The sequence below is a fragment of the Chiloscyllium plagiosum genome, unplaced genomic scaffold (assembly GCF_037043375.1).
Source record: "Chiloscyllium plagiosum isolate Xiang-an unplaced genomic scaffold, Cpla_swu_hap1 HiC_scaffold_45, whole genome shotgun sequence".
Lineage (NCBI taxonomy): Eukaryota > Metazoa > Chordata > Chondrichthyes > Orectolobiformes > Hemiscylliidae > Chiloscyllium > Chiloscyllium plagiosum.
This window is the reverse complement of record NW_028270183.1, coordinates 1,744,273-1,767,276: the sequence shown is the minus strand read 5'-3', so window position 1 is coordinate 1,767,276 and position 23,004 is coordinate 1,744,273. Positions and strand designations below refer to the sequence as shown.

At 54.7% G+C, this 23,004-nt stretch overlaps 1 protein-coding gene across 5 annotated transcripts in view; it reads right to left on the bottom strand.

Annotated features, from left to right (window-relative positions):
* The window catches only part of pde4a (phosphodiesterase 4A, cAMP-specific), a 734,216-nt gene that overhangs the window by 54,077 nt on the left and 657,135 nt on the right, over positions 1–23,004 (bottom strand). For all 5 annotated transcript variants that reach the window (XM_087983115.1, XM_087983116.1, XM_087983114.1 and 2 more), the window contains 2 exons: positions 13,834–13,927; positions 12,744–12,925 (listed from right to left, as the gene is read on the bottom strand). In XM_087983115.1, the coding sequence (XP_087839241.1) occupies positions 12,744–12,925; positions 13,834–13,927 (276 nt within the window). The remainder of the gene's footprint in view (positions 1–12,743; positions 12,926–13,833; positions 13,928–23,004) is intronic.

Here is a 23,004-nt window from a genome sequence, read left to right as displayed (position 1 = left end):
TCCTGAAGGTGCTGACTCTCCCCAGGGTACAGTTCCCCCTCTCCTGAAGGTGCAGACTCTGACTGGGTACAGTTCCCAATGTCATAAAGGTACTCACTCTCCCTGGGGTACAGTTCCCCCTCTCCTGAGGGTGCAGACTCTCCCCAGGATACAGTACCCCCCTCTCCTGAAGGTGCAGACTCTGACTGGGGAACAGTTTCCCCTCTCCTGAAGGTGCTGACTCTCCCCCGGGTACAGTTCCCCCTCTCCAGAAGGTGCTGACTCTCCCCAGGGTACAGTTCCCCTCTCCTGAAGGTGCTGAGTCTGATTGGGGTACAGCTCCCCCTCTCCTGGAGGTGCTGACTCTCCCCAGGGTACAGTTCCCCCTCTCCTGAAGGTACTGAATCTCCCTGGGGTACAGTTCCCCCTCTCCTGAAGGTGCTGACTCTCCCCAGGGTACAGTTACCCCTGTCCAGAAGGAGCTGACTATCCCCAGGGTACAATCCCCCCTCTCCTGAAAGTGCTGACTCTCCCCAGGGTACAGTTCCCCCTCTCCTGAAGGTGCTGACTCTCCCCAGGATACAATCCCCTCTCTCCTGAAGGTGCTGACTCTCCCCAGGATACAATCCCCTCTCTCCTGAAGGTGCTGACTCTGACTGGGGTACAGTGCCCCCTCTCCTGAAGGTGCTGACTATCCCCGGGGTACAGCTCCCCCTCTCCTGAAGGTGCTGACTCTCCCCAGGGTACAATGCCCCCTCTCCTGAAGGGGCTGACTCTCCCCAGGGTACAGTACCCCCTCTCCTGAAGGTGCTGACTCTCCCAGGGTACAGTTCCCCCTCTCCTGGAGGTGCTGATTCTCCCCAGGGTACAGTACCCCCTCTCCTGAAGGTGCTGAGTCTGATTGGGGTACAGCTCCCCCTCTCCTGAAGGTGCTGACTCTCCCTGGGGTACAGTTCCCCCCCTCCTGAAGGTGCTGACTCTCCCCAGGGTACAGTTCCCCCTCTCCTGAAGGTGCTGACTCTCCCCAGGGTACAGTTCCCCCTCTCCTGAAGGTGCTGACTCTCCCAGGGGTACAGTTCCCCCCCTCCTGAAGGTGCTGACTCCGGCCGGTGGTACAGTTCCCCCTCTCCTGAAGGGGCTGACTCTCCCCAGGGTACAGTACCCCCTCTCCTGAAGGTGCTAACTCTCCCCCGGGTATTGTTCTCCCTCTCCTGAAGGTGCTGACGCTACTCGGGGTACAGCTTCCCCTCTCCTGAAGGTGCTGACTCTCCCCAGGGTACAGTTCCCCCTCTCCTGAAGGTGCTGACTATCCCCGGGGTAGAGTTCCCCCTCTCCAGAAGGTGCTCACTCTCCCCAGGGTACAGTTCCCTCTCTCCTGAAGGTGCTGACTCTCCCAGGGGTACAGTTCCCCCTCTCCTGAAGGTGCTGACTCTGACTGGGGTACAGTTCCCCCTCTGCTGAATGTGCTGACTCTCCCCAAGGTACACTTCCCCCTCTCCTGAAGGTGCTAACTCTCCCCCGGGTATTGTTCTCCCTCTCCTGAAGGTGCTGACGCTACTCGGGGTACAGCTTCCCCTCTCCTGAAGGTGCTGACTCTCCCCAGGGTACAGTTCCCCCTCTCCTGAAGGTGCTGACTCTCCCAGGGGTACAGTTCCCCCTCTCCAGAAGGTGCTGACTCTCCCCAGGGTACAGTTCCCCCTCTCCTGAAGGTGCAGACTCTGACTGGGTACAGTTCCCACTGTCATAAAGGTACTCACTCTCCCTGGGGTACAGTTCCCCCTCTCCTGAGGGTGCAGACTCTCCCCAGGATACAGTACCCCCCTCTCCTGAAGGTGCAGACTCTGACTGGGGAACAGTTTCCCCTCTCCTGAAGGTGCTGACTCTCCCCCGGGTACAGTTCCCCCTCTCCAGAAGGTGCTGACTCTCCCCAGGGTACAGTTCCCCTCTCCTGAAGGTGCTGAGTCTGATTGGGGTACAGCTCCCCCTCTCCTGGAGGTGCTGACTCTCCCCAGGGTACAGTTCCCCCTCTCCTGAAGGTACTGAATCTCCCTGGGGTACAGTTCCCCCTCTCCTGAAGGTGCTGACTCTCCCCTGGGTACAGTTCCCCCTCTCCTGAAGGTACTGAATCTCCCTGGGGTACAGTTCCCCCTCTCCTGAAGGTGCTGACTCTCCCCAGGGTACAGATTCTCTCCTCCTGAAGGTGCTGACTATCCCCATGTTACAGTTCCCCCTCTCCTGAAGATGCTAAATCTCCCCAGGGTGCAGTTCCCCCTTTCCTGAAGGTGATGACTCTCCCCAGGTTACAGTCCCCTCTCTCCTGAAGGCACTGACTCTCCCTGGGGTACAGTTTCCCATCTCCTGAAGGTGCTGAGTCTCCCCAGGGTACAGTTACCCCTGTCCAGAAGGTGCTGACTATCCCCAGGGTACAATCCCCCCTCTCCTGAAGGTGCTGACTCTCCCCAGGGTACAGTTCCCCCTCTCCTGAAGGTGCTGACTCTCCCCCGGGTATTGTTCTCCCTCTCCTGAAGGTGCTGACTCTCCCCAGGATACAATCCCCTCTCTCCTGAAGGTGCTGACTCTGACTGGGGTAGAGTGCCCCCTCTCCTGAAGGTGCTGACTATCCCCGGGGTACAGTTCCCCCTGTCCTGAAGGTGCTGACTCTCCCCAGGGTGCAGTTCCCCCTCTCCTGAAGGTGCTGACTATCCCCGGGGTACAGTTCCCCCTCTCCAGAAGGTGCTCACTCTCCCCAGGGTACAGTTTCCCCTCCCCTGAAGGTGCTTAGTCTCCCCAGGGTACAATGCCCCCTCTCCTGAAGGTGCGGACTCTCCCTGGGGTACAGCTTCCCCTCTCCTGAAGGGGCTGACTCTCCCCAGGGTACAGTACCCCCTCTCCTGAAGGTGCTGACTCTCCCAGGGTACAGTTCCCCCTCTCCTGGAGGTGCTGATTCTCCCCAGGGTACAGTTCCCCCTCTCCTGAAGGTGCTGAGTCTGATTGGGGTACAGCTCCCCCTCTCCTGAAGGTGCTGACTCTCCCTGGGGTACAGTTCCCCCCCTCCTGAAGGTGCTGACTCTCCCCAGGGTACAGTTCCCCCTCTCCTGAAGGTGCTGACTCTCCCCAGGGTACAGTTCCCCCTCTCCTGAAGGTGCTGACTCTCCCAGGGGTACAGTTCCCCCCCTCCTGAAGGTGCTGACTCCGGCCGGTGGTACAGTTCCCCCTCTCCTGAAGGGGCTGACTCTCCCCAGGGTACAGTACCCCCTCTCCTGAAGGTGCTGACTCTCCCCAGGGTACAGTTCCCCCTCTCCTGAAGGTGCTAACTCTCCCCCGGGTATTGTTCTCCCTCTCCTGAAGATGCTGACGCTACTCGGGGTACAGCTTCCCCTCTCCTGAAGGTGCTGACTCTCCCCAGGGTACAGTTCCCCCTCTCCTGAAGGTGCAGACTCTGACTGGGGTACAGTTCCCCCTCTCCAGAAGGTGCTCACTCTCCCCAGGGTACAGTTCCCTCTCTCCTGAAGGTGCTGACTCTCCCAGGGGTACAGTTCCCCCTCTCCTGAAGGTGCTGACTCTGACTGGGGTACAGTTCCCCCTCTGCTGAATGTGCTGACTCTCCCCAAGGTACACTTCCCCCTCTCCTGAAGGTGCTAACTCTCCCCCGGGTATTGTTCTCCCTCTCCTGAAGGTGCTGACGCTACTCGGGGTACAGCTTCCCCTCTCCTGAAGGTGCTGACTCTCCCCAGGGTACAGTTCCCCCTCTCCTGAAGGTGCTGACTCTCCCAGGGGTACAGTTCCCCCTCTCCAGAAGGTGCTGACTCTCCCCAGGGTACAGTTCCCCCTCTCCTGAAGGTGCAGACTCTGACTGGGTACAGTTCCCACTGTCATAAAGGTACTCACTCTCCCTGGGGTACAGTTCCCCCTCTCCTGAGGGTGCAGACTCTCCCCAGGATACAGTACCCCCCTCTCCTGAAGGTGCAGACTCTGACTGGGGAACAGTTTCCCCTCTCCTGAAGGTGCTGACTCTCCCCCGGGTACAGTTCCCCCTCTCCAGAAGGTGCTGACTCTCCCCAGGGTACAGTTCCCCTCTCCTGAAGGTGCTGAGTCTGATTGGGGTACAGCTCCCCCTCTCCTGGAGGTGCTGACTCTCCCCAGGGTACAGTTCCCCCTCTCCTGAAGGTACTGAATCTCCCTGGGGTACAGTTCCCCCTCTCCTGAAGGTGCTGACTCTCCCCTGGGTACAGTTCCCCCTCTCCTGAAGGTACTGAATCTCCCTGGGGTACAGTTCCCCCTCTCCTGAAGGTGCTGACTCTCCCCAGGGTACAGATTCTCTCCTCCTGAAGGTGCTGACTATCCCCATGTTACAGTTCCCCCTCTCCTGAAGATGCTAAATCTCCCCAGGGTGCAGTTCCCCCTTTCCTGAAGGTGATGACTCTCCCCAGGTTACAGTCCCCTCTCTCCTGAAGGCACTGACTCTCCCTGGGGTACAGTTTCCCATCTCCTGAAGGTGCTGAGTCTCCCCAGGGTACAGTTACCCCTGTCCAGAAGGTGCTGACTATCCCCAGGGTACAATCCCCCCTCTCCTGAAGGTGCTGACTCTCCCCAGGGTACAGTTCCCCCTCTCCTGAAGGTGCTGACTCTCCCCCGGGTATTGTTCTCCCTCTCCTGAAGGTGCTGACTCTCCCCAGGATACAATCCCCTCTCTCCTGAAGGTGCTGACTCTGACTGGGGTAGAGTGCCCCCTCTCCTGAAGGTGCTGACTATCCCCGGGGTACAGTTCCCCCTGTCCTGAAGGTGCTGACTCTCCCCAGGGTGCAGTTCCCCCTCTCCTGAAGGTGCTGACTATCCCCGGGGTACAGTTCCCCCTCTCCAGAAGGTGCTCACTCTCCCCAGGGTACAGTTTCCCCTCCCCTGAAGGTGCTTAGTCTCCCCAGGGTACAATGCCCCCTCTCCTGAAGGTGCGGACTCTCCCTGGGGTACAGCTTCCCCTCTCCTGAAGGGGCTGACTCTCCCCAGGGTACAGTACCCCCTCTCCTGAAGGTGCTGACTCTCCCAGGGTACAGTTCCCCCTCTCCTGGAGGTGCTGATTCTCCCCAGGGTACAGTTCCCCCTCTCCTGAAGGTGCTGAGTCTGATTGGGGTACAGCTCCCCCTCTCCTGAAGGTGCTGACTCTCCCTGGGGTACAGTTCCCCCCCTCCTGAAGGTGCTGACTCTCCCCAGGGTACAGTTCCCCCTCTCCTGAAGGTGCTGACTCTCCCCAGGGTACAGTTCCCCCTCTCCTGAAGGTGCTGACTCTCCCAGGGGTACAGTTCCCCCCCTCCTGAAGGTGCTGACTCCGGCCGGTGGTACAGTTCCCCCTCTCCTGAAGGGGCTGACTCTCCCCAGGGTACAGTACCCCCTCTCCTGAAGGTGCTGACTCTCCCCAGGGTACAGTTCCCCCTCTCCTGAAGGTGCTAACTCTCCCCCGGGTATTGTTCTCCCTCTCCTGAAGATGCTGACGCTACTCGGGGTACAGCTTCCCCTCTCCTGAAGGTGCTGACTCTCCCCAGGGTACAGTTCCCCCTCTCCTGAAGGTGCAGACTCTGACTGGGGTACAGTTCCCACTGTCATAAAGGTACTCACTCTCCCTGGGGTACAGTTCGCCCTCTCCTGAAGGTGCTGACTCCGACTGGGATACAGTTCCCCCTCACTTGAAGATGCTGACTCTCCCCAGGGTACAGTTCCCCCTCTCCTGAAGGTGCTGACTCCGACTGGGGTACAGTTCCCCCTCTCCTGAAGGTACTGACTATCCCTGGGGTACAGTTCCCGCTATCCTGAAGGTGCTGAGTCTCCCCAGGGTACAGTTCCCCCTGTCCAGAAGGTGCTGACTATCCCCAGGGTACAGTGCCCCCTCTCCTGAAGGTGCTGACTCTCCCCAGGGTACAGTTCCCCCTCTCCTGAAGGTGCTGACTCTCCCCAGGGTACAGTTCCCCCTCTCCTGAAGGTGCTGACTCTCCCCAGGGTACAGTTCTCCCTCTCCTGAAGGTACTGAATCTCCCTGGGGTACAGTTCCCCCTCTCCTGAAGGTGCTGACTCTCCCCAGGGTACAGTTCCCCCTCTCCTGAAGGTACTGAATCTCCCTGGGGTACAGTTCCCCCTCTGCTGAAGGTGCTGACTCTCCCCAGGGTACAGATTCTCACCTCCTGAAGGTGCTGACTATCCCCATGTTACAGTTCCCCCTCTCCTGAAGGTGCTGACTCTCCCCAGGGTGCGGTTCCCCCTTTCCTGAAGGTGATGACTCTCCCCAGATTACAGTCCCCTCTCTCCTGAAGGCACTGACTCTCCCTGGGGTACAGTTTCCCATCTCCTGAAGGTGCTGAGTCTCCCCAGGGTACAGTTCCCCCTGTCCAGAAGGTGCTGACTATCCCCAGGGTACAATCCCCCCTCTCCTGAAGGTGCTGACTCTCCCCAGGGTACAGTTCCCTCTCTCCTGAAGGTGCTGACTCTCCCAGGGGTACAGTTCCCCCTCTGCTGAATGTGCTGATTCTCCCCAAGGTACACTTCCCCCTCTCCTGAAGGTGCTAACTCTCCCCCGGGTATTGTTCTCCCTCTCCTGAAGGTGCTGACGCTACTCGGGGTACAGCTTCCCCTCTCCTGAAGGTGCTGACTCTCCCCAGGGTACAGTTCCCCCTCTCCTGAAGGTGCTGACTATCCCCGGGGTACAGTTCCCCCTCTCCAGAAGGTGCTCACTCTCCCCAGGGTACAGTTCCCTCTCTCCTGAAGGTGCTGACTCTCCCAGGGGTACAGTTCCCCCTCTCCTGAAGGTGCTGACTCTGACTGGGGTACAGTTCCCCCTCTGCTGAATGTGCTGACTCTCCCCAAGGTACACTTCCCCCTCTCCTGAAGGTGCTAACTCTCCCCCGGGTATTGTTCTCCCTCTCCTGAAGGTGCTGACGCTACTCGGGGTACAGCTTCCCCTCTCCTGAAGGTGCTGACTCTCCCCAGGGTACAGTTCCCCCTCTCCTGAAGGTGCAGACTCTGACTGGGTACAGTTCCCACTGTCATAAAGGTACTCACTCTCCCTGGGGTACAGTTCCCCCTCTCCTGAGGGTGCAGACTCTCCCCAGGATACAGTACCCCCCTCTCCTGAAGGTGCAGACTCTGACTGGGGAACAGTTTCCCCTCTCCTGAAGGTGCTGACTCTCCCCCGGGTACAGTTCCCCCTCTCCAGAAGGTGCTGACTCTCCCCAGGGTACAGTTCCCCTCTCCTGAAGGTGCTGAGTCTGATTGGGGTACAGCTCCCCCTCTCCTGGAGGTGCTGACTCTCCCCAGGGTACAGTTCCCCCTCTCCTGAAGGTACTGAATCTCCCTGGGGTACAGTTCCCCCTCTCCTGAAGGTGCTGACTCTCCCCTGGGGTACAGTTCCCCCTCTCCTGAAGGTGCTGACTCTCCCCAGGGTACAGATTCTCTCCTCCTGAAGGTGCTGACTATCCCCATGTTACAGTTCCCCCTCTCCTGAAGATGCTAAATCTCCCCAGGGTGCAGTTCCCCCTTTCCTGAAGGTGATGACTCTCCCCAGGTTACAGTCCCCTCTCTCCTGAAGGCACTGACTCTCCCTGGGGTACAGTTTCCCATCTCCTGAAGGTGCTGAGTCTCCCCAGGGTACAGTTACCCCTGTCCAGAAGGTGCTGACTATCCCCAGGGTACAATCCCCCCTCTCCTGAAGGTGCTGACTCTCCCCAGGGTACAGTTCCCCCTCTCCTGAAGGTGCTGACTCTCCCCAGGATACAATCCCCTCTCTCCTGAAGGTGCTGACTCTGACTGGGGTACAGTGCCCCCTCTCCTGAAGGTGCTGACTATCCCCGGGGTACAGCTCCCCCTCTCCTGAAGGTGCGGACTCTCCCCGGGGTACAGTTCCCCCTGTCCTGAAGGTGCTGACTCTCCCCAGGGTGCAGTTCCCCCTCTCCTGAAGGTGCTGACTATCCCCGGGGTACAGTTCCCCCTCTCCAGAAGGTGCTCACTCTCCCCAGGGTACAGTTTCCCCTCCCCTGAAGGTGCTTAGTCTTCCCAGGGTACAATGCCCCCTCTCCTGAAGGTGCGGACTCTCCCTGGGGTACAGCTTCCCCTCTCCTGAAGGGGCTGACTCTCCCCAGGGTACAGTACCCCCTCTCCTGAAGGTGCTGACTCTCCCCAGGGTACAGTTCCCCCTCTCCTGGAGGTGCTGATTCTCCCCAGGGTACAGTTCCCCCTCTCCTGAAGGTGCTGAGTCTGATTGGGGTACAGCTCCCCCTCTCCTGAAGGTGCTGACTCTCCCTGGGGTACAGTTCCCCCCCTCCTGAAGGTGCTGACCCTCCCCAGGGTACAGTTCCCCCTCTTCTGAAGGTGCTGACTCTCCCCAGGGTACAGTTCCCCCTCTCCTGAAGGTGCTGACTCTCCCAGGGGTACAGTTCCCCCCCTCCTGAAGGTGCTGACTCCGGCCGGTGGTACAGTTCCCCCTCTGCTGAATGTGCTGACTCTCCCCAAGGTACACTTCCCCCTCTCCTGAAGGTGCTAACTCTCCCCCGGGTATTGTTCTCCCTCTCCTGAAGGTGCTGACGCTACTCGGGGTACAGCTTCCCCTCTCCTGAAGGTGCTGACTCTCCCCAGGGTACAGTTCCCCCTCTCCTGAAGGTGCAGACTCTGACTGGGGTACAGTTCCCACTGTCATAAAGGTACTCACTCTCCCTGGGGTACAGTTCGCCCTCTCCTGAGGGTGCAGACTCTCCCCAGGGTACAGTTCCCCCTCTCCTGAAGGTGCTGACTCCGACTGGGGTACAGTTCCCCCTCTCCTGAAGGTACTGACTATCCCTGGGGTACAGTTCCCGCTATCCTGAAGGTGCTGAGTCTCCCCAGGGTACAGTTCCCCCTGTCCAGAAGGTGCTGACTATCCCCAGGGTACAGTGCCCCCTCTCCTGAAGGTGCTGACTCTCCCCAGGGTACAGTTCCCCCTCTCCTGAAGGTGCTGACTCTCCCCAGGGTACAGTTCCCCCTCTCCTGAAGGTGCTGACTCTCCCCAGGATACAGTTCTCCCTCTCCTGAAGGTACTGAATCTCCCTGGGGTACAGTTCCCCCTCTCCTGAAGGTGCTGACTCTCCCCAGGGTACAGTTCCCCCTCTCCTGAAGGTACAGAATCTCCCTGGGGTACAGTTCCCCCTCTGCTGAAGGTGCTGACTCTCCCCAGGGTACAGATTCTCACCTCCTGAAGGTGCTGACTATCCCCATGTTACAGTTCCCCCTCTCCTGAAGGTGCTGACTCTCCCCAGGGTACAGATTCTCTCCTCCTGAAGGTGCTGACTATCCCCATGTTACAGTTCCCCCTCTCCTGAAGGTGCTGACTCTCCCCAGGGTGCGGTTCCCCCTTTCCTGAAGGTGATGACTCTCCCCAGGTTACAGTCCCCTCTCTCCTGAAGGCACTGACTCTCCCTGGGGTACAGTTTCCCATCTCCTGAAGGTGCTGAGTCTCCCCAGGGTACAGTTCCCCCTGTCCAGAAGGTGCTGACTATCCCCAGGGTACAATCCCCCCTCTCTTGAAGGTGCTGACTCTCCCCAGGGTACAGTTCCCTCTCTCCTGAAGGTGCTGACTCTCCCAGGGGTACAGTTCCCCCTCTCCTGAAGGTGCTGACTCCGGCCGGTGGTATAGTTCCCCCTCTGCTGAATGTGCTGACTCTCCCCAAGGTACACTTCCCCCTCTCCTGAAGGTGCTAACTCTCCCCAGGGTATTGTTCTCCCTCTCCTGAAGGTGCTGACGCTACTCGGGGTACAGCTTCCCCTCTCCTGAAGGTGCTGACTCTCCCCAGGGTACAATCCCCCCTCTCCTGAAGGTGCTGACTCTCCCCAGGGTACAGTTCCCTCTCTCCTGAAGGTGCTGACTCTGACTGGGGTACAGTTCCCCCTCTCCTCAAGGAACTGACTCTCCCCGGGGTACAGCTCCCCCTCTCCTGAAGGTGCGGACTCTCCCCGGGGTACAGTTCCCCCTGTCCTGAAGGTGCTGACTCTCCCAAGGGTGCAGTTCCCCCTCTCCTGAAGGTGCTGACTATCCCAGGGGTACAGTTCCCCCTCTCCTGAATGTGCGGACTCTCCACGGGGTACAGTTCCCCCTGTCCTGAAGATGCGGAGCCTCCCCAGGGTACAGTTCCCCCTTTCCTGATGCTGCTGACTCTCCCCAGGGTACAGTTCTCCCCCTCCTGAAGGTGCTGACTCTCCCCAGGGTGCAGTTCCCCCACTTCTGAAGGTGCTGACTGTGACTGGGGTACAGCACCCCCTCTCCTGAAGGTGCTGACTCTCCCCAGGGTACAGTTCCCCCTCTCCTGAAGGTGCTGACTCTCCCCAGGGTACAGTTCCCCTCTCCTGAAGGTGCTGACTCTCCCCAGGGTACAGGTTCCCCCTCTCCTGAAGATGCTGACTCTCCCCAGGATACAGTTCCCCCTCTCCTGAAGGTACTGACTCTCCCCAGGATACGGTTCCCTCTCTCCTGAAGGTACTGACTCTCCCCAGGGTACAGCTCCCCCTCTCCAGAAGGTGCTGAGTCTCCCCGGGGTACAGTTCCCCCTGTCCTGAAGGTGCTGACTCTCCCTGGGGTACAGTTCCCCCTGTCCTGAAGATGCGGAGCCTCCCCAGGGTACAGTTCCCCCTTTCCTGATGCTGCTGACTCTCCCCAGGGTACAGTTCTCCCCCTCCTGAAGGTGCTGACTCTCCCCAGGGTACAGTTCCCCCTCTCTTGAAGGTGCTGACTCTCCCCAGGGTACAGTTTCCCCTCTCTTGAAGGTGCTGTCTCTCCCCCCGGTATTGTTCACCCTCTCCTGAAGGTGCTGACTCTGACTGGGGTACAGTTCCCCCTCTCCTGAAGGTGCTGACTCTGACTGGGGTACAGTTCCCCCTGTCCTGAAGGTGCTGACTCTCCCCCAGGTACAGTTCCCCCTCTCCTGAAGGTGCTGACTATCCCCAGGATACAGTTCCCCCTCTCCTGAAGGTACTGACTCTCCCCAGGATACGGTTCCCTCTCTCCTGAAGGTACTGACTCTCCCCAGGGTACAGCTCCCCCTCTCCAGAAGGTGCTGAGTCTCCCCGGGGTACAGTTCCCCCTGTCCTGAAGGTGCTGACTCTCCCTGGGGTACAGTTCCCCCTGTCCTGAAGATGCGGAGCCTCCCCAGGGTACAGTTCCCCCTTTCCTGATGCTGCTGACTCTCCCCAGGGTACAGTTCTCCCCCTCCTGAAGGTGCTGACTCTCCCCAGGGTACAGTTCCCCCTCTCTTGAAGGTGCTGACTCTCCCCAGGGTACAGTTTCCCCTCTCTTGAAGGTGCTGTCTCTCCCCCCGGTATTGTTCACCCTCTCCTGAAGGTGCTGACTCTGACTGGGGTACAGTTCCCCCTCTCCTGAAGGTGCTGACTCTGACTGGGGTACAGTTCCCCCTGTCCTGAAGGTGCTGACTCTCCCCCAGGTACAGTTCCCCCTCTCCTGAAGGTGCTGACTATCCCCGGGGTACAGTTCCCCCTCTCCTGAAGGTACTGACTCTCCCCGGGGTACAGTTCCCCCTCTCCTGAAAGTGCTGACTCTCCCCAGGGTACAGTTCCCCCTCTCCTGAAGGTGCTGACTCTTCCTGGGGTACAGTTCCCCCTCTCCTGAAGGTGCTGACTCTCCCCGGGGTACAGTTCCCCCTCTCCTGAAGGTACTGACTCTCCCCAGGGTACAGTTCCCCCTCTCCTGAAGGTACTGACTCTCCCCCAGGTACAGTTCCCCCTCTCCTGAAGGTGCTGACTCTCCCCGGGGTACAGTTCCCCCTCTCCTGAAGGTACTGACTCTCCCCGGGGTACAGTTCCCCCTCTCCTGAAGGTGCTGACTCTCCCCCAGGTACAGTTCCCCCTCTCCTGAAGGTGCTGACTCTCCCTGGGGTACAGTTCCCCCCCCTCCTGAAGGTGCTAACTCTCCCCAGGGTACAGTTCCCTCTCTCCTGAAGGTGTTGACTCTGACTGGGGTGCAGTTCCCCCCCTCCTGAAGGTGCTAACTCTCCCCCCGGTATTGTTCCCCCTCTCCTGAAGGTGCTGACTCTCCCCCCGGTATTGTTCCCTTCTCTCCAGAAGGTGCTGACTCTCCCCAGGGTACAGTTCCCCCTGTCCTGAAGATGCTGAGTCTCCCCAGGGTGCAGTTCCCCCTCTCCTGAAGATGCTGACTCTCCCCAGGGTACAGTTCCCCCTCTCCTGAAGATGCTGACTCTCCCCAGGGTACAGTTCCCCCTCTCCTGAAGATGCTGACTCTCCCCAGGGTACACTTCCCCCTCTCCTGAAGGTGCAGCCTCTCGCTGGGGTACAGTTTCCCCTCTCCTGAAGGTGCTGAGTGTGACTGGGGTACAGTTTTCTTATCTTTCAGGAGCTTCCCAGTGAGACAGTTCAATTATCTGGGCTGCTGGATGCTCCCCCTCCAGGCGTGACTGGATCTTTGAGCACATCACTGCTCTTTTCAATGATGTGCTTCCATGGTATTGTCTGACACCCATACACTGAAGAAGTCACTGAGCGATGCGTTTAGCTGGAGTACTGAGGTCAGCTACACTAATTGAGATCTACTAAAAACAGGCAGGTTGGAGGTGGGTGGAGGTGTTTTGGTGTAGACGGAAGAAAGTGGAAACTGGAAGCTTCTGCTCCATAAAGTGCTAAACCCAGAGCCAGCTTGACAATTCCCTGGGGTTTTCACAGAGTTTCCACTTCAAGCCTGGAGCAGTTGGCTGGTATTTGTGCCCTGGGGACCAACAACCCAATGTTACCTTTGTTAGTGCTTCTTCCTGATGAGTCTTTACTCCAAACCTGGGGATGCTTGAGTTACTCAGGTTGAGGCTTGAGCTGTGGGTCAGTTTCTTCACTCCACTGATGTGACACATGGGCTGTTTGTTCTTCTTCTCTCGGTCTTTCTGGGTGGGAGGTGGGATCTCCACTTCATTCTGCTTGTCTGCAAAAAAAGTGGCAGATGGACAGAGTCAAATGTAATGGTGAATTATCATGTCATCATTCCAGCAGAAAGATCTAGATTCACACAAATATCCAAATACACAGACACCCACATAAATACAGACACAAACACAGCGCGTGCCACAATTACAAAGGCAGTACCCAGACTGCCCACAAATATGCAGGCACAAATATATAAGGACATGCAAAAATATAGATACAAATATGCAGGCACAAATATATAAGGACATGCAAAAATATAGATACAAATATGCAGGCACAAATATATAAGGACATGCAAAAATATAGATACAAATATGCAGGCACAAATATATAAGGACATGCAAAAATATAGATACAAATATGCAGGCACAAATATATAAGGACATGCAAAAATATAGACACAAATATACAGAGAAACAAATATACCAATGCATTTAAAGTTACAGGTGCCCTTTTAAAAATATACACATACAGAAACACAGAATAGGTTCAGCAACTGCTCTTGTCCAGCCATCCCTCAGATCCCTCCTGGAAATTGTAGCAAGCCTTCCTCTTAGGAAATTACATCTCTAACCCTTTCCCTCATTCTCCCATTTCTATCTGACTTTCTCTTCCTAACCTCATCTTCCCCTGTTTCCCAGGCTGTTGTTGTCTTCATCTCCCTTTGGTGTCAGCTTCCTGTCTGTCTCCTCAGGAAGTCCCTCTCTCCCTCTGTCTCCCTCTCTCTCTGTCTCCCTCTCTCTCTGTCTCCCTGGGGTGGTTCCTCTCTCCCTGGGGTGACTCTTCTCCCTCTATCTCTCTGGGGTGGCTCCTCACTCTGTCTCCCCAGGGTGACTCCTCTCTCCTTCTGTCTCCCTAGTTGACCCTTTCAATGGGGGTCTTTCTCTGGATTGTGTTCTCACTTACCAAGGAAGGTACTGGATATGTACTCAGAGACCTGGTTCCCTGAGCGGCTCATTTCAGACAGGTGGGTCAATTCACGGTTCAGCATCCTCTTGAACTGTTATAGAGAACAAGAGCAAGGTATGAACATTAACCCCAAACAGCTCAGCACCTCTTTCATCCCCAAATGTTTTGAGGCAGTGTCTGCTGTCACCCTTCCCAGCCAGACTGTCACAGTCTCTGGCATCAGAGACGCTGCCATTAGCTTCTTGCACCAAAGAATCCTCAGCACCCGAACCATCAAACAACGCAATGTATTTTAACAGGCGCAACATCAAGAAAATCTGTGTTTTGGCAAATGATTCCTACCAATGCAAATCCTGCAATTATAGCTTACTAACTGTCTCACTCAATCCCCCCACTGCCTCCATCCCGCGAGTGTGCCAGTCAGGTACACAGTGTGCAGGTTTCACTCTGCAATTGTAATGATGACATCAGGGGGACTGTGTATGTGCAAATAGGCAAAGTGGAAGCAGACTGCTGGCTTCAGGAAAACAACTAAGACATTAATGAGACTTTCTTTTCTGTCTCAGTGGGGTGGCAGGACTCTCTCTAATTCTTTATCTGTTCAGGGCAGGTGGGCATCATTGGCTGGGCTGCATTCATTGTCCATCCTTTATTCCCCTGGATAATGTGATGGTGTGCTCCTTCTTCAACCACTGCAGTCCATGTGGTGCAGGGACACTCTCAAAGCTGTTAGGGATGGAGTTTAATGACACTGATGGGATAGTGAGGGGACGGGGGGAAGCTTACAGGGGGCGGTGTTCCCATGTACCTGCTGCTCTCGCCCTTCTCAATGAAAGTGGTCATGAATTTGGGAGGTGCTGTGTGAGGAGCCTTGGTGAGTTGCTGCATTGCATCTTGTAGATGGTGTTGACTGTTAAGGAATAGCTAGTAATCTAAAGATGGAGTGAATCTGGTGTCTGTAGGGCACAGAAACACATAAACACACAAGATGTGACTTGTTAGACTGTGTACATTTTAGGAGGGAACTTTCATGAAGTTTTCAGTCTCCAAATCCCCACTACTCTCTTTCATTGTTGCATCTGGCTTAAAAATTTAATCTTTTTGATAAGTATATTAATTTTATTTGACTTAAAAGAAAGCCTTCATTTACATTGCCTTTTTCACTCTCTGGGTATCCAGAATACCTTTGAAGTTTAGTTCCTGTTGTGACATGTGATAAGACACTCGCCACATTAATATTAAGAGTAAGACAATCATAATATAGTGTTCAATGATACTGACTGAGAGAGAAATATTACCTCAAGATCAGAGAGAAAATACCACTGCTCTTCTTCAAATGGAGCTCCTGTGTTTATAAACCTCCACCGGGGAGCTATCAATAGGCTTTTCGTTTCCATCTCATATCTCAGCACCGACCCTCCGACAGTGCAGCACTCCCTCAGCACTGACTCTCGGACATTGTGGCACTCCCACAGCACTGACCCTCCGACAGTGCGGCACTCCCTCAGCACTGACTCTCGGACAGTGTGGCACTCCCACAGCACTGACCCTCCAACAGTGCGGCACTCCCTCAGCACTGACTCTCGGACAGTGTGGCACTCCCACAGCACTGACCCTCCGACAGTGCGGCACTCCCACAGCACTGACCCTCCGACAGTGCGGCACTCCCTCAGCACTGACTCTCGGACAGTGTGGCACTCCCACAGCACTGACCCTCCGACAGTGCGGCACTCCCTCAGCACTGACTCTCGGACAGTGTGGCACTCCCACAGCACTGACCCTCCAACAGTGCGGCACTCCCTCAGCACTGACCCTCCAACAGTGCGGCACTCCCTCAGCACTGACCCTCCAACATGTGGCACTCCCACAGCACTGACCCTCCGACAGTGTGGCACACCCTCAGTACTGACCCTCCGACAGTGTGGCACTCCCTCAGCACTGACCCTCCGACAGTGTGGCACTCCCTCAGCACTGACCCTCTGACAGTGCGGCACTCCCTCAGTACTGACCCTCTGACAATGCGGCGCTCTCTCAGCAATGACCCTGCAACAGTGCAGCACTCCCTCAGCACTGACCTTCTGACAGTGCGGCACTCCCTCAGCACTGACCTTCTGACAGTGCGGCACTCCCTCAGTACTGACCCTCTGACAGTGCGGCACTTTCTCAGCGCTGACCTTCTGACAGTGCGGCACTCCCTCAGTACTGACCCTCTGACAGTGCGGCACTTTCTCAGCGCTGACCTTCTGACAGTGCGGCACTCCCTCAGCACTGACCTTCTGACAGTGCGGCACTCCCTCAGTACTGACCCTCTGACAGTGCGGCACTTTCTCAGCGCTGACCCTCCAACAGTGCAGCACTCTCTCAGCACTGACTCTCTGACATTGCGGTGTTCTCTCAGTAATGACCCTATGACACAGCAGTGCCCCTTCAGTATTCCAACTCATTGCGGTATCAGCCGAGATGTCTTTTTTCTAAGTTTGGGAGAAGATTTGTAGCATGGGTGCTCGCCGAGCTGGGAATTTGTGTTGCAGACGTTTCGTCCCCTGTCTAGGTGACATCCTCAGTGCTTGGGAGCCTCCTGTGAAGCACTTCTGTGATGTTTCCTCCGGCATTTATAGTGGTTTGTATCTGCCACTTCCGGTTGTCAGTTCCAGCTGTCCGCTGCAGTGGCCGGTATATTGGGTCCAGGTCAATGTGCTTATTGATTGAATCTGTGGATGAGTGCCATGCCTCTAGGAATTCCCTGGCTGTTCTCTGTTTGGCTTGTCCTATAATAGTAGTGTTGTCTCAGTCGAACTCATGTTGCTTGTCATCTGAGTGTGTGGCTACTAAGGATAGCTGGTCATGTCGTTTCGTGGCTAGTTGGTGTTCATAGATGCAGACCGTTAGCTGTCTTCCTATTTGTCCTACGAAACGACATGACCAGCTATCCTTAGTAGCCACACACGCAGATGACAAGCAATATGAGTTCGACTGAGACAACACTACTATTATAGGACAAGCCACACAGAGGACAGCCAGGGAATTCTTAGAGGCATGGCACTCATCCACAGATTCAATCAATAAGCACATCGACCTGGACCCAATATACCGGCCACTGCAGCGGACAGCTGGAACTGACAACCGGAAGCGGCAGGGACAGACCACTATAAATGCCGGAGGAAACATCACAGAAGCGCTTCACAGGAGGCTCCCAAGCACTGAGGATGTCACCTAGACAGGGGACGAAACATCTGAAACACAAATTCCCAGCTCGGCGAACAGAAACACATTTTTTTTTCTTTTTTATCTTCCCAAAAGAATTTTTAGATCCAGTTCTACTCCTGTTCTGAGTGTATTAACCTGCTTTCTAACTTCCTTTTCTTCAGGAATTGACAGACAGACAGTCAGTACTGGGTAAAAACAATGACTGCAGATGCTGGAAACTAGATTCTGGATTTGTGGTGCTGGAAGAGCACAGCAGTTCAGGCAGCATCCAAGGAGCTTCGAAATCGACGTTTCGGGCAAAATCTCCTTGGATGCTGCCTGAACTGCTGTGCTCTTCCAGCACCACTAATCCAGACAGTCAGTACTGTTGACTCGCTCTTCATGTAATTCCTGGACAGTTGGAAAAGAGACAATTCGGACTGTACACTGAGTTTGGATAATCTTAATCTCAGGACAGTGTCTGGGTGTGGTCAAAGAATCTGAAGACTGATTTCTCGAGTTCAACTCACAGGCAGTTCAGGTGGAAGATAAGACTGACAGTTCACCCAGTTTCTGAAAACAATCACCGTACAAACACCCTCGCTTTCAGATTTCAGAAACTGGGACCAGACCTGGAGCTGCATCGAAATGTGGTTCCCAGTTTATGCCAATTGTTCACCAGGCTGCTGGTACCTGATGAGATACAAGACTCACCAAGAAGCATTCTGAGCAAATATCCTGGCTGCCCACTGCTATCAACATTCACAATGGATGGGGCGACTGTTTATACAATCACAGAATTGTTTCAGTGCAAAGGAGGCCATTCAGCCCATCATATCAGCACTGGTTGCCTGAGCAATCTGACTCAAAAGCCAATCACGAGCTTGGCATTGTCTCTATTTAAATTTTCACCCAATGCTCTCCTGAATGTCTCGATTGAAACTGCTTCCTCCACACTTCCAGTCAGTGCATTCCAGGTGCCAACCAGATGTGTGCGAACGTTTTTCTCACCTCATGTTTGCTGCTTTTGAAATCATTTTCAATCTGTGCCATTTTGGTTCTTGATGCTTTTACTTATGGGAACAGGTTTTCCCTATTCATTGCACATGCCCCTCATCAGACCTCCCCATCACATTCTCCTCCCTAATGAAGCAGTCCTAATCTCTCCAATCTGTTCTGATATTGACATTTCTTATCCCTCAAAATATTCTCATCAACCTCTTCTGCACTTTCCAAGACATACACATCCTTCCTACAGTGCACGGCCCAGAACTGCACACAGCTGGGGTCTAAAGAGTGATCTAGAGAAGTTCAGTATTACCTCCCTGGTCTTGTAATCTATTAATGAACCTAGAATATTGTACTGTACCTGCCTTTCCACTGTCAGTTACTTATGGACATATAGACCGGGTCTGCATATCCTTTAGAACAGGAACCTTTATTTTGTACTGCCCCTCGATATTCTTTGTATCAAAGTGCAACACCTCTTACTTCCCCACATTCAACATCATCTGCTACCTATCCACTCACTCTGCCAATCTGGCAAAGTCTTTTTGAAGTTCTACACTGTCCTCCCCAGGCTTTACAATTTTGACAAGTGCTGTGTCATCTACAAATTCTGAAAGTGTCCCTTGCACATCAAGTCTTCGAGTTTATATATATGTGTAAAATGTCACGAAAAGCACAGGTTTCAATACCGACCCCAGGGTAGCTGCACGAAAGAGCTTTCTCAGCTTGAAGAATGACCATTGACCCCTTGCTCTCTGATTCCTCTCATTCTGTCAATTCTGCATCTACATTGCTACTGGCTGTGTTATATTTTGACCTTGAACTTCCCTCACAAGTCTGTTGTATGGCACTGCATCAACACCTTCTGAAGTCCATATCAACAGCCTGGACTCTCATCAACTTTGTTATCTCTACAAAACATTCCAGTCGTTCAATAAAATCATCCCAAATTCATGCTGACTCTTCCAAATTGACACGCAGTTTTCACATCACTATTAATCCTCCCAAATAATTCTTTCTAGAAATTTCCTCATGACCAAAGTTAAAGCGATTGGTCTTACATTGCTGGGTTGATCTTTTCAATCATTTCTGAACAACTTAATGTTTGTAAAACTCCAGTCCTCTGGCACCACCCCAAAATCGAGAGAAGATTAACCATTGACCAGAAACTGAACTGGACCAGGTAAATAAATACAGTGGCTATCAGGTCAGGTCAGAAGCTGCAAATATTGACTTCCTGATTCACCACAGCGTGTCCATTATCTACAAACAACAGGTCAGGAATGTGATGGAATAATCTCCAATTCCCTGGATGATGGCGCTCCAACAATTCTCAAGAAGTATAACATCATCCAGGACAAAGCAGACCACTTGACTGGTATTACATCCAGCATCCCTAACATTCATTCTATTCACCACTGTCTGTCTGTCACACAGCACACAGTGTGGGCACTGTCTGTCCATCACACTGCACACACTGGGGGCACTGTCTGTCACACAGCACACAGTGTGGGCACTGTCTGTCACACAGTGTGGGCACTGTCTGTCCATCACACTGCACACACTGGGGGCACTGTCTGTCACACAGCACACAGTGTGGGCACTGTCTGTCACACAGTGTGGGCACTGTCTGTCCATCACACTGCACACACTGGGGGCACTGTATGTCACACTGCGCACAGTGTGGGCACTGTCTGTCACACAGTGTGGGCACTGTCTGTCCATCACACTGCACACACTGCGGGCACTGTCTGTCACACAGCACACAGTGTGGGCACTGTCTGTCACACAGTGTGGGCACTGTCTGTCCATCACACTGCACACACTGGGGGCACTGTATGTCACACTGCGCACAGTGTGGGCACTGTCTGTCACACAGAGTACAGTGTGGACACTGTCACATAGCGCACAGTGTGGGCACTGTCTGTCACACAGCACACAGTGTGGACACTGTCACATAGCGCACAGTGTGGGCACTGTCTGTCACACAGCGCGGGCACTGTCTGTCCATCACACTGCACACACTGGGGGCACTGTCTGTCACACAGCGCACAGTGTGGGCACTGATTGTCATACAGCGTACAGTGTGGGCACTATCTGTCACACAGAGTACAGTGTGGACACTGTCACATAGCGCACAGTGTGGGCACTGTCTGTCACACAGCGCGGGCACTGTCTGTCCATCACACTGCACACACTGGGGGCACTGTCTGTCACACAGCGCACAGTGTGGGCACTGATTGTCATACAGCGTACAGTGTGGGCACTATCTGTCACACAGAGTACAGTGTGGACACTGTCACATAGCGCACAGTGTGGGCACTGTCTGTCACACAGCGCGGGCACTGTCTGTCCATCACACTGCACACACTGGGGGCACTGTCTGTCACACAGCGCACAGTGTGGGCACTGATTGTCATACAGCGTACAGTGTGGGCACTATCTGTCACACAGAGTACAGTGTGGACACTGTCACATAGCGCACAGTGTGGGCACTGTCTGTCACACAGCGCGGGCACTGTCTGTCCATCACACTGCACACACTGGGGGCACTGTCTGTCACACAGCGCACAGTGTGGGCACTGATTGTCATACAGCGTACAGTGTGGGCACTGTCTGTCACACAGCGCACAGTGTGGACACTGTCTGTCACACAGCGCACAGTGTGGGCACTGATTGTCATACAGCGTACAGTGTGGGCACTGTCTGTCACACAGCGCACAGTGTGGACACTGTCTGTCCATCACACTGCACACACTCGGGGCACTGTCTGTCACACAGCGCACAGTGTGGGCACTGTCTGTCCATTACACTGCACACACTGGGGGCACTGTCTGTCACACAGCGCACAGTGTGGACACTGTCTGTCCATTACACTGCACACACTGGGGGCACTGTCTGTCACACAGCGCACAGTGTGGGCACTGTCTGTCCATTACACTGCACACACTGGGGGCACTGTCTGTCACACAGCGCACAGTGTGGGCACTGATTGCCACACAGCGCACAGTGTGGACACTGTCTATCACAGCGCACAGTGTGGGCACTGTCTGTCCATAACACTGCACACACTGGGGGCACTGTCTGTCACACAGCGCACAGTGTGGGCACTGTCTGTCCATTACACTGCACACACTGGGGGCACTGTCTGTCACACAGCGCACAGTGTGGACACTCTCTGTCCATTACACTGCACACACTGGGGGCACTGTCTGTCACACAGCGCACAGTGTGGACACTGTCTGTCCATTACACTGCACACACTGGGGGCACTGTCTGTCGCACAGCAATCAGTGTGGGCACTGTCTGTCACACAGCGCGCAGTGTGGATACTGTCTATCACAGCGCACAGTGTGGGCACTGTCTGTCCATCACACTGCACACACTGGGGGCACTGTCTGTCACACAGCGCACAGTGTGGGCACTGTCTGTCCATTACACTGCACACACTGGGGGCACTGTCTGTCACACAGCGCACAGTGTGGGCACTGATTGTCACACAGCGTACAGTGTGGGCACTGTCTGTCACACAGCGTACAGTGTGGGCACTGTCTGTCCATCACACTGCACACACTGGGGGCACTGTCTGTCTTCACATAGCACACAACGTGGGCATTGTCTGTCACACAGTGCACAGTGTGGGCACTGATTGCCACACAGCGCACAGTGTGGACACTGTCTATCACAGCGCACAGTGTGGGCACTGTCTGTCCATTACACTGCACACACTGGGGGCACTGTCTGTCACACAGCGCACAGTGTGGACACTGTCTGTCCATCACACTGCACACACTGGGGGCACTGTCTGTCGCACAGCAATCAGTGTGGGCACTGTCTGTCACACAGCGCGCAGTGTGGATACTGTCTATCACAGCGCACAGTGTGGGCACTGTCTGTCCATCACACTGCACACACTGGGGGCACTGTCTGTCACACAGCGCACAGTGTGGGCACTGATTGTCACACAGCGCACAGTGTGGGCACTGATTGTCACACAGCGTACAGTGTGGGCACTGCCTGTCACACAGTGCTGAGTGTGGGCACTGTCTGTCTGTCACATAGCGCTCAGTGTGGGCACTGTCTGTCACACAGCGTATAGTGTAGGCACTGTCTGTCTGTCACACAGCGTACAGTATGGGCACTGCCTGTCTCACAGCACACAGTGTGGGCACTGTCTGTCGGTCACACAGCATACATTGTCTGTCACACAGCGTACAGTGTGGGCACTGTCTGTCACACAGCGCACAGTGTGGGCACTGTATGTCTGTCACACAGCATACAGTATAGGCACCGTCAGTCGCACAGTGCGCAGTGTGTGCGTTGTCTGTCAAATTGCATACGGGATATACGTTCAGTATATTTCCCTTTCCCCCTGATAACACTGCCCTGCGTATAGTACAGGATCAGTATATTCCCCTTTACCTCCCCGATAACACTGCCCTGTGTACAGTACAGGATTAGTATATTCCCCCTTTACCCTGATGACATTGCCCTATGTACAATATAGGATCTGTATATTCCCCTTTACCCTGATGACATTGCCTGTGAACAGTGTAGGATCAGTATATTCCCCCTTTACCCTGAAAACATTGCCCTGTGTACAATACAGGATCATTATATTCCCATTTACCCTGATACCACTGCCCTGTGTATGGTACACCATCAGTATATTCCCCCTTTACCCCCTGATAACACTGCCCTGAGTACAGTACAGGATCAGCATATTCCCCCTTTACCCTGACAACACTGCCCTGTGTACAGTATCGGATCAGTAGATTCCCCTTTACCCTGATAACACTGCCCTGTGTACAGTACAGGATCAGTATATTCCCCCTTTACCCTGATGACACTGCCTGGTGTACAATACAGGATTAGTACATATGCCTTTGGCCTGATAATACTGCTCTCTGTACAGTACAGGATCAGTATATTCCCCCTTTACCTGATAACACTGCCCTGTGTACAGTACAGGAT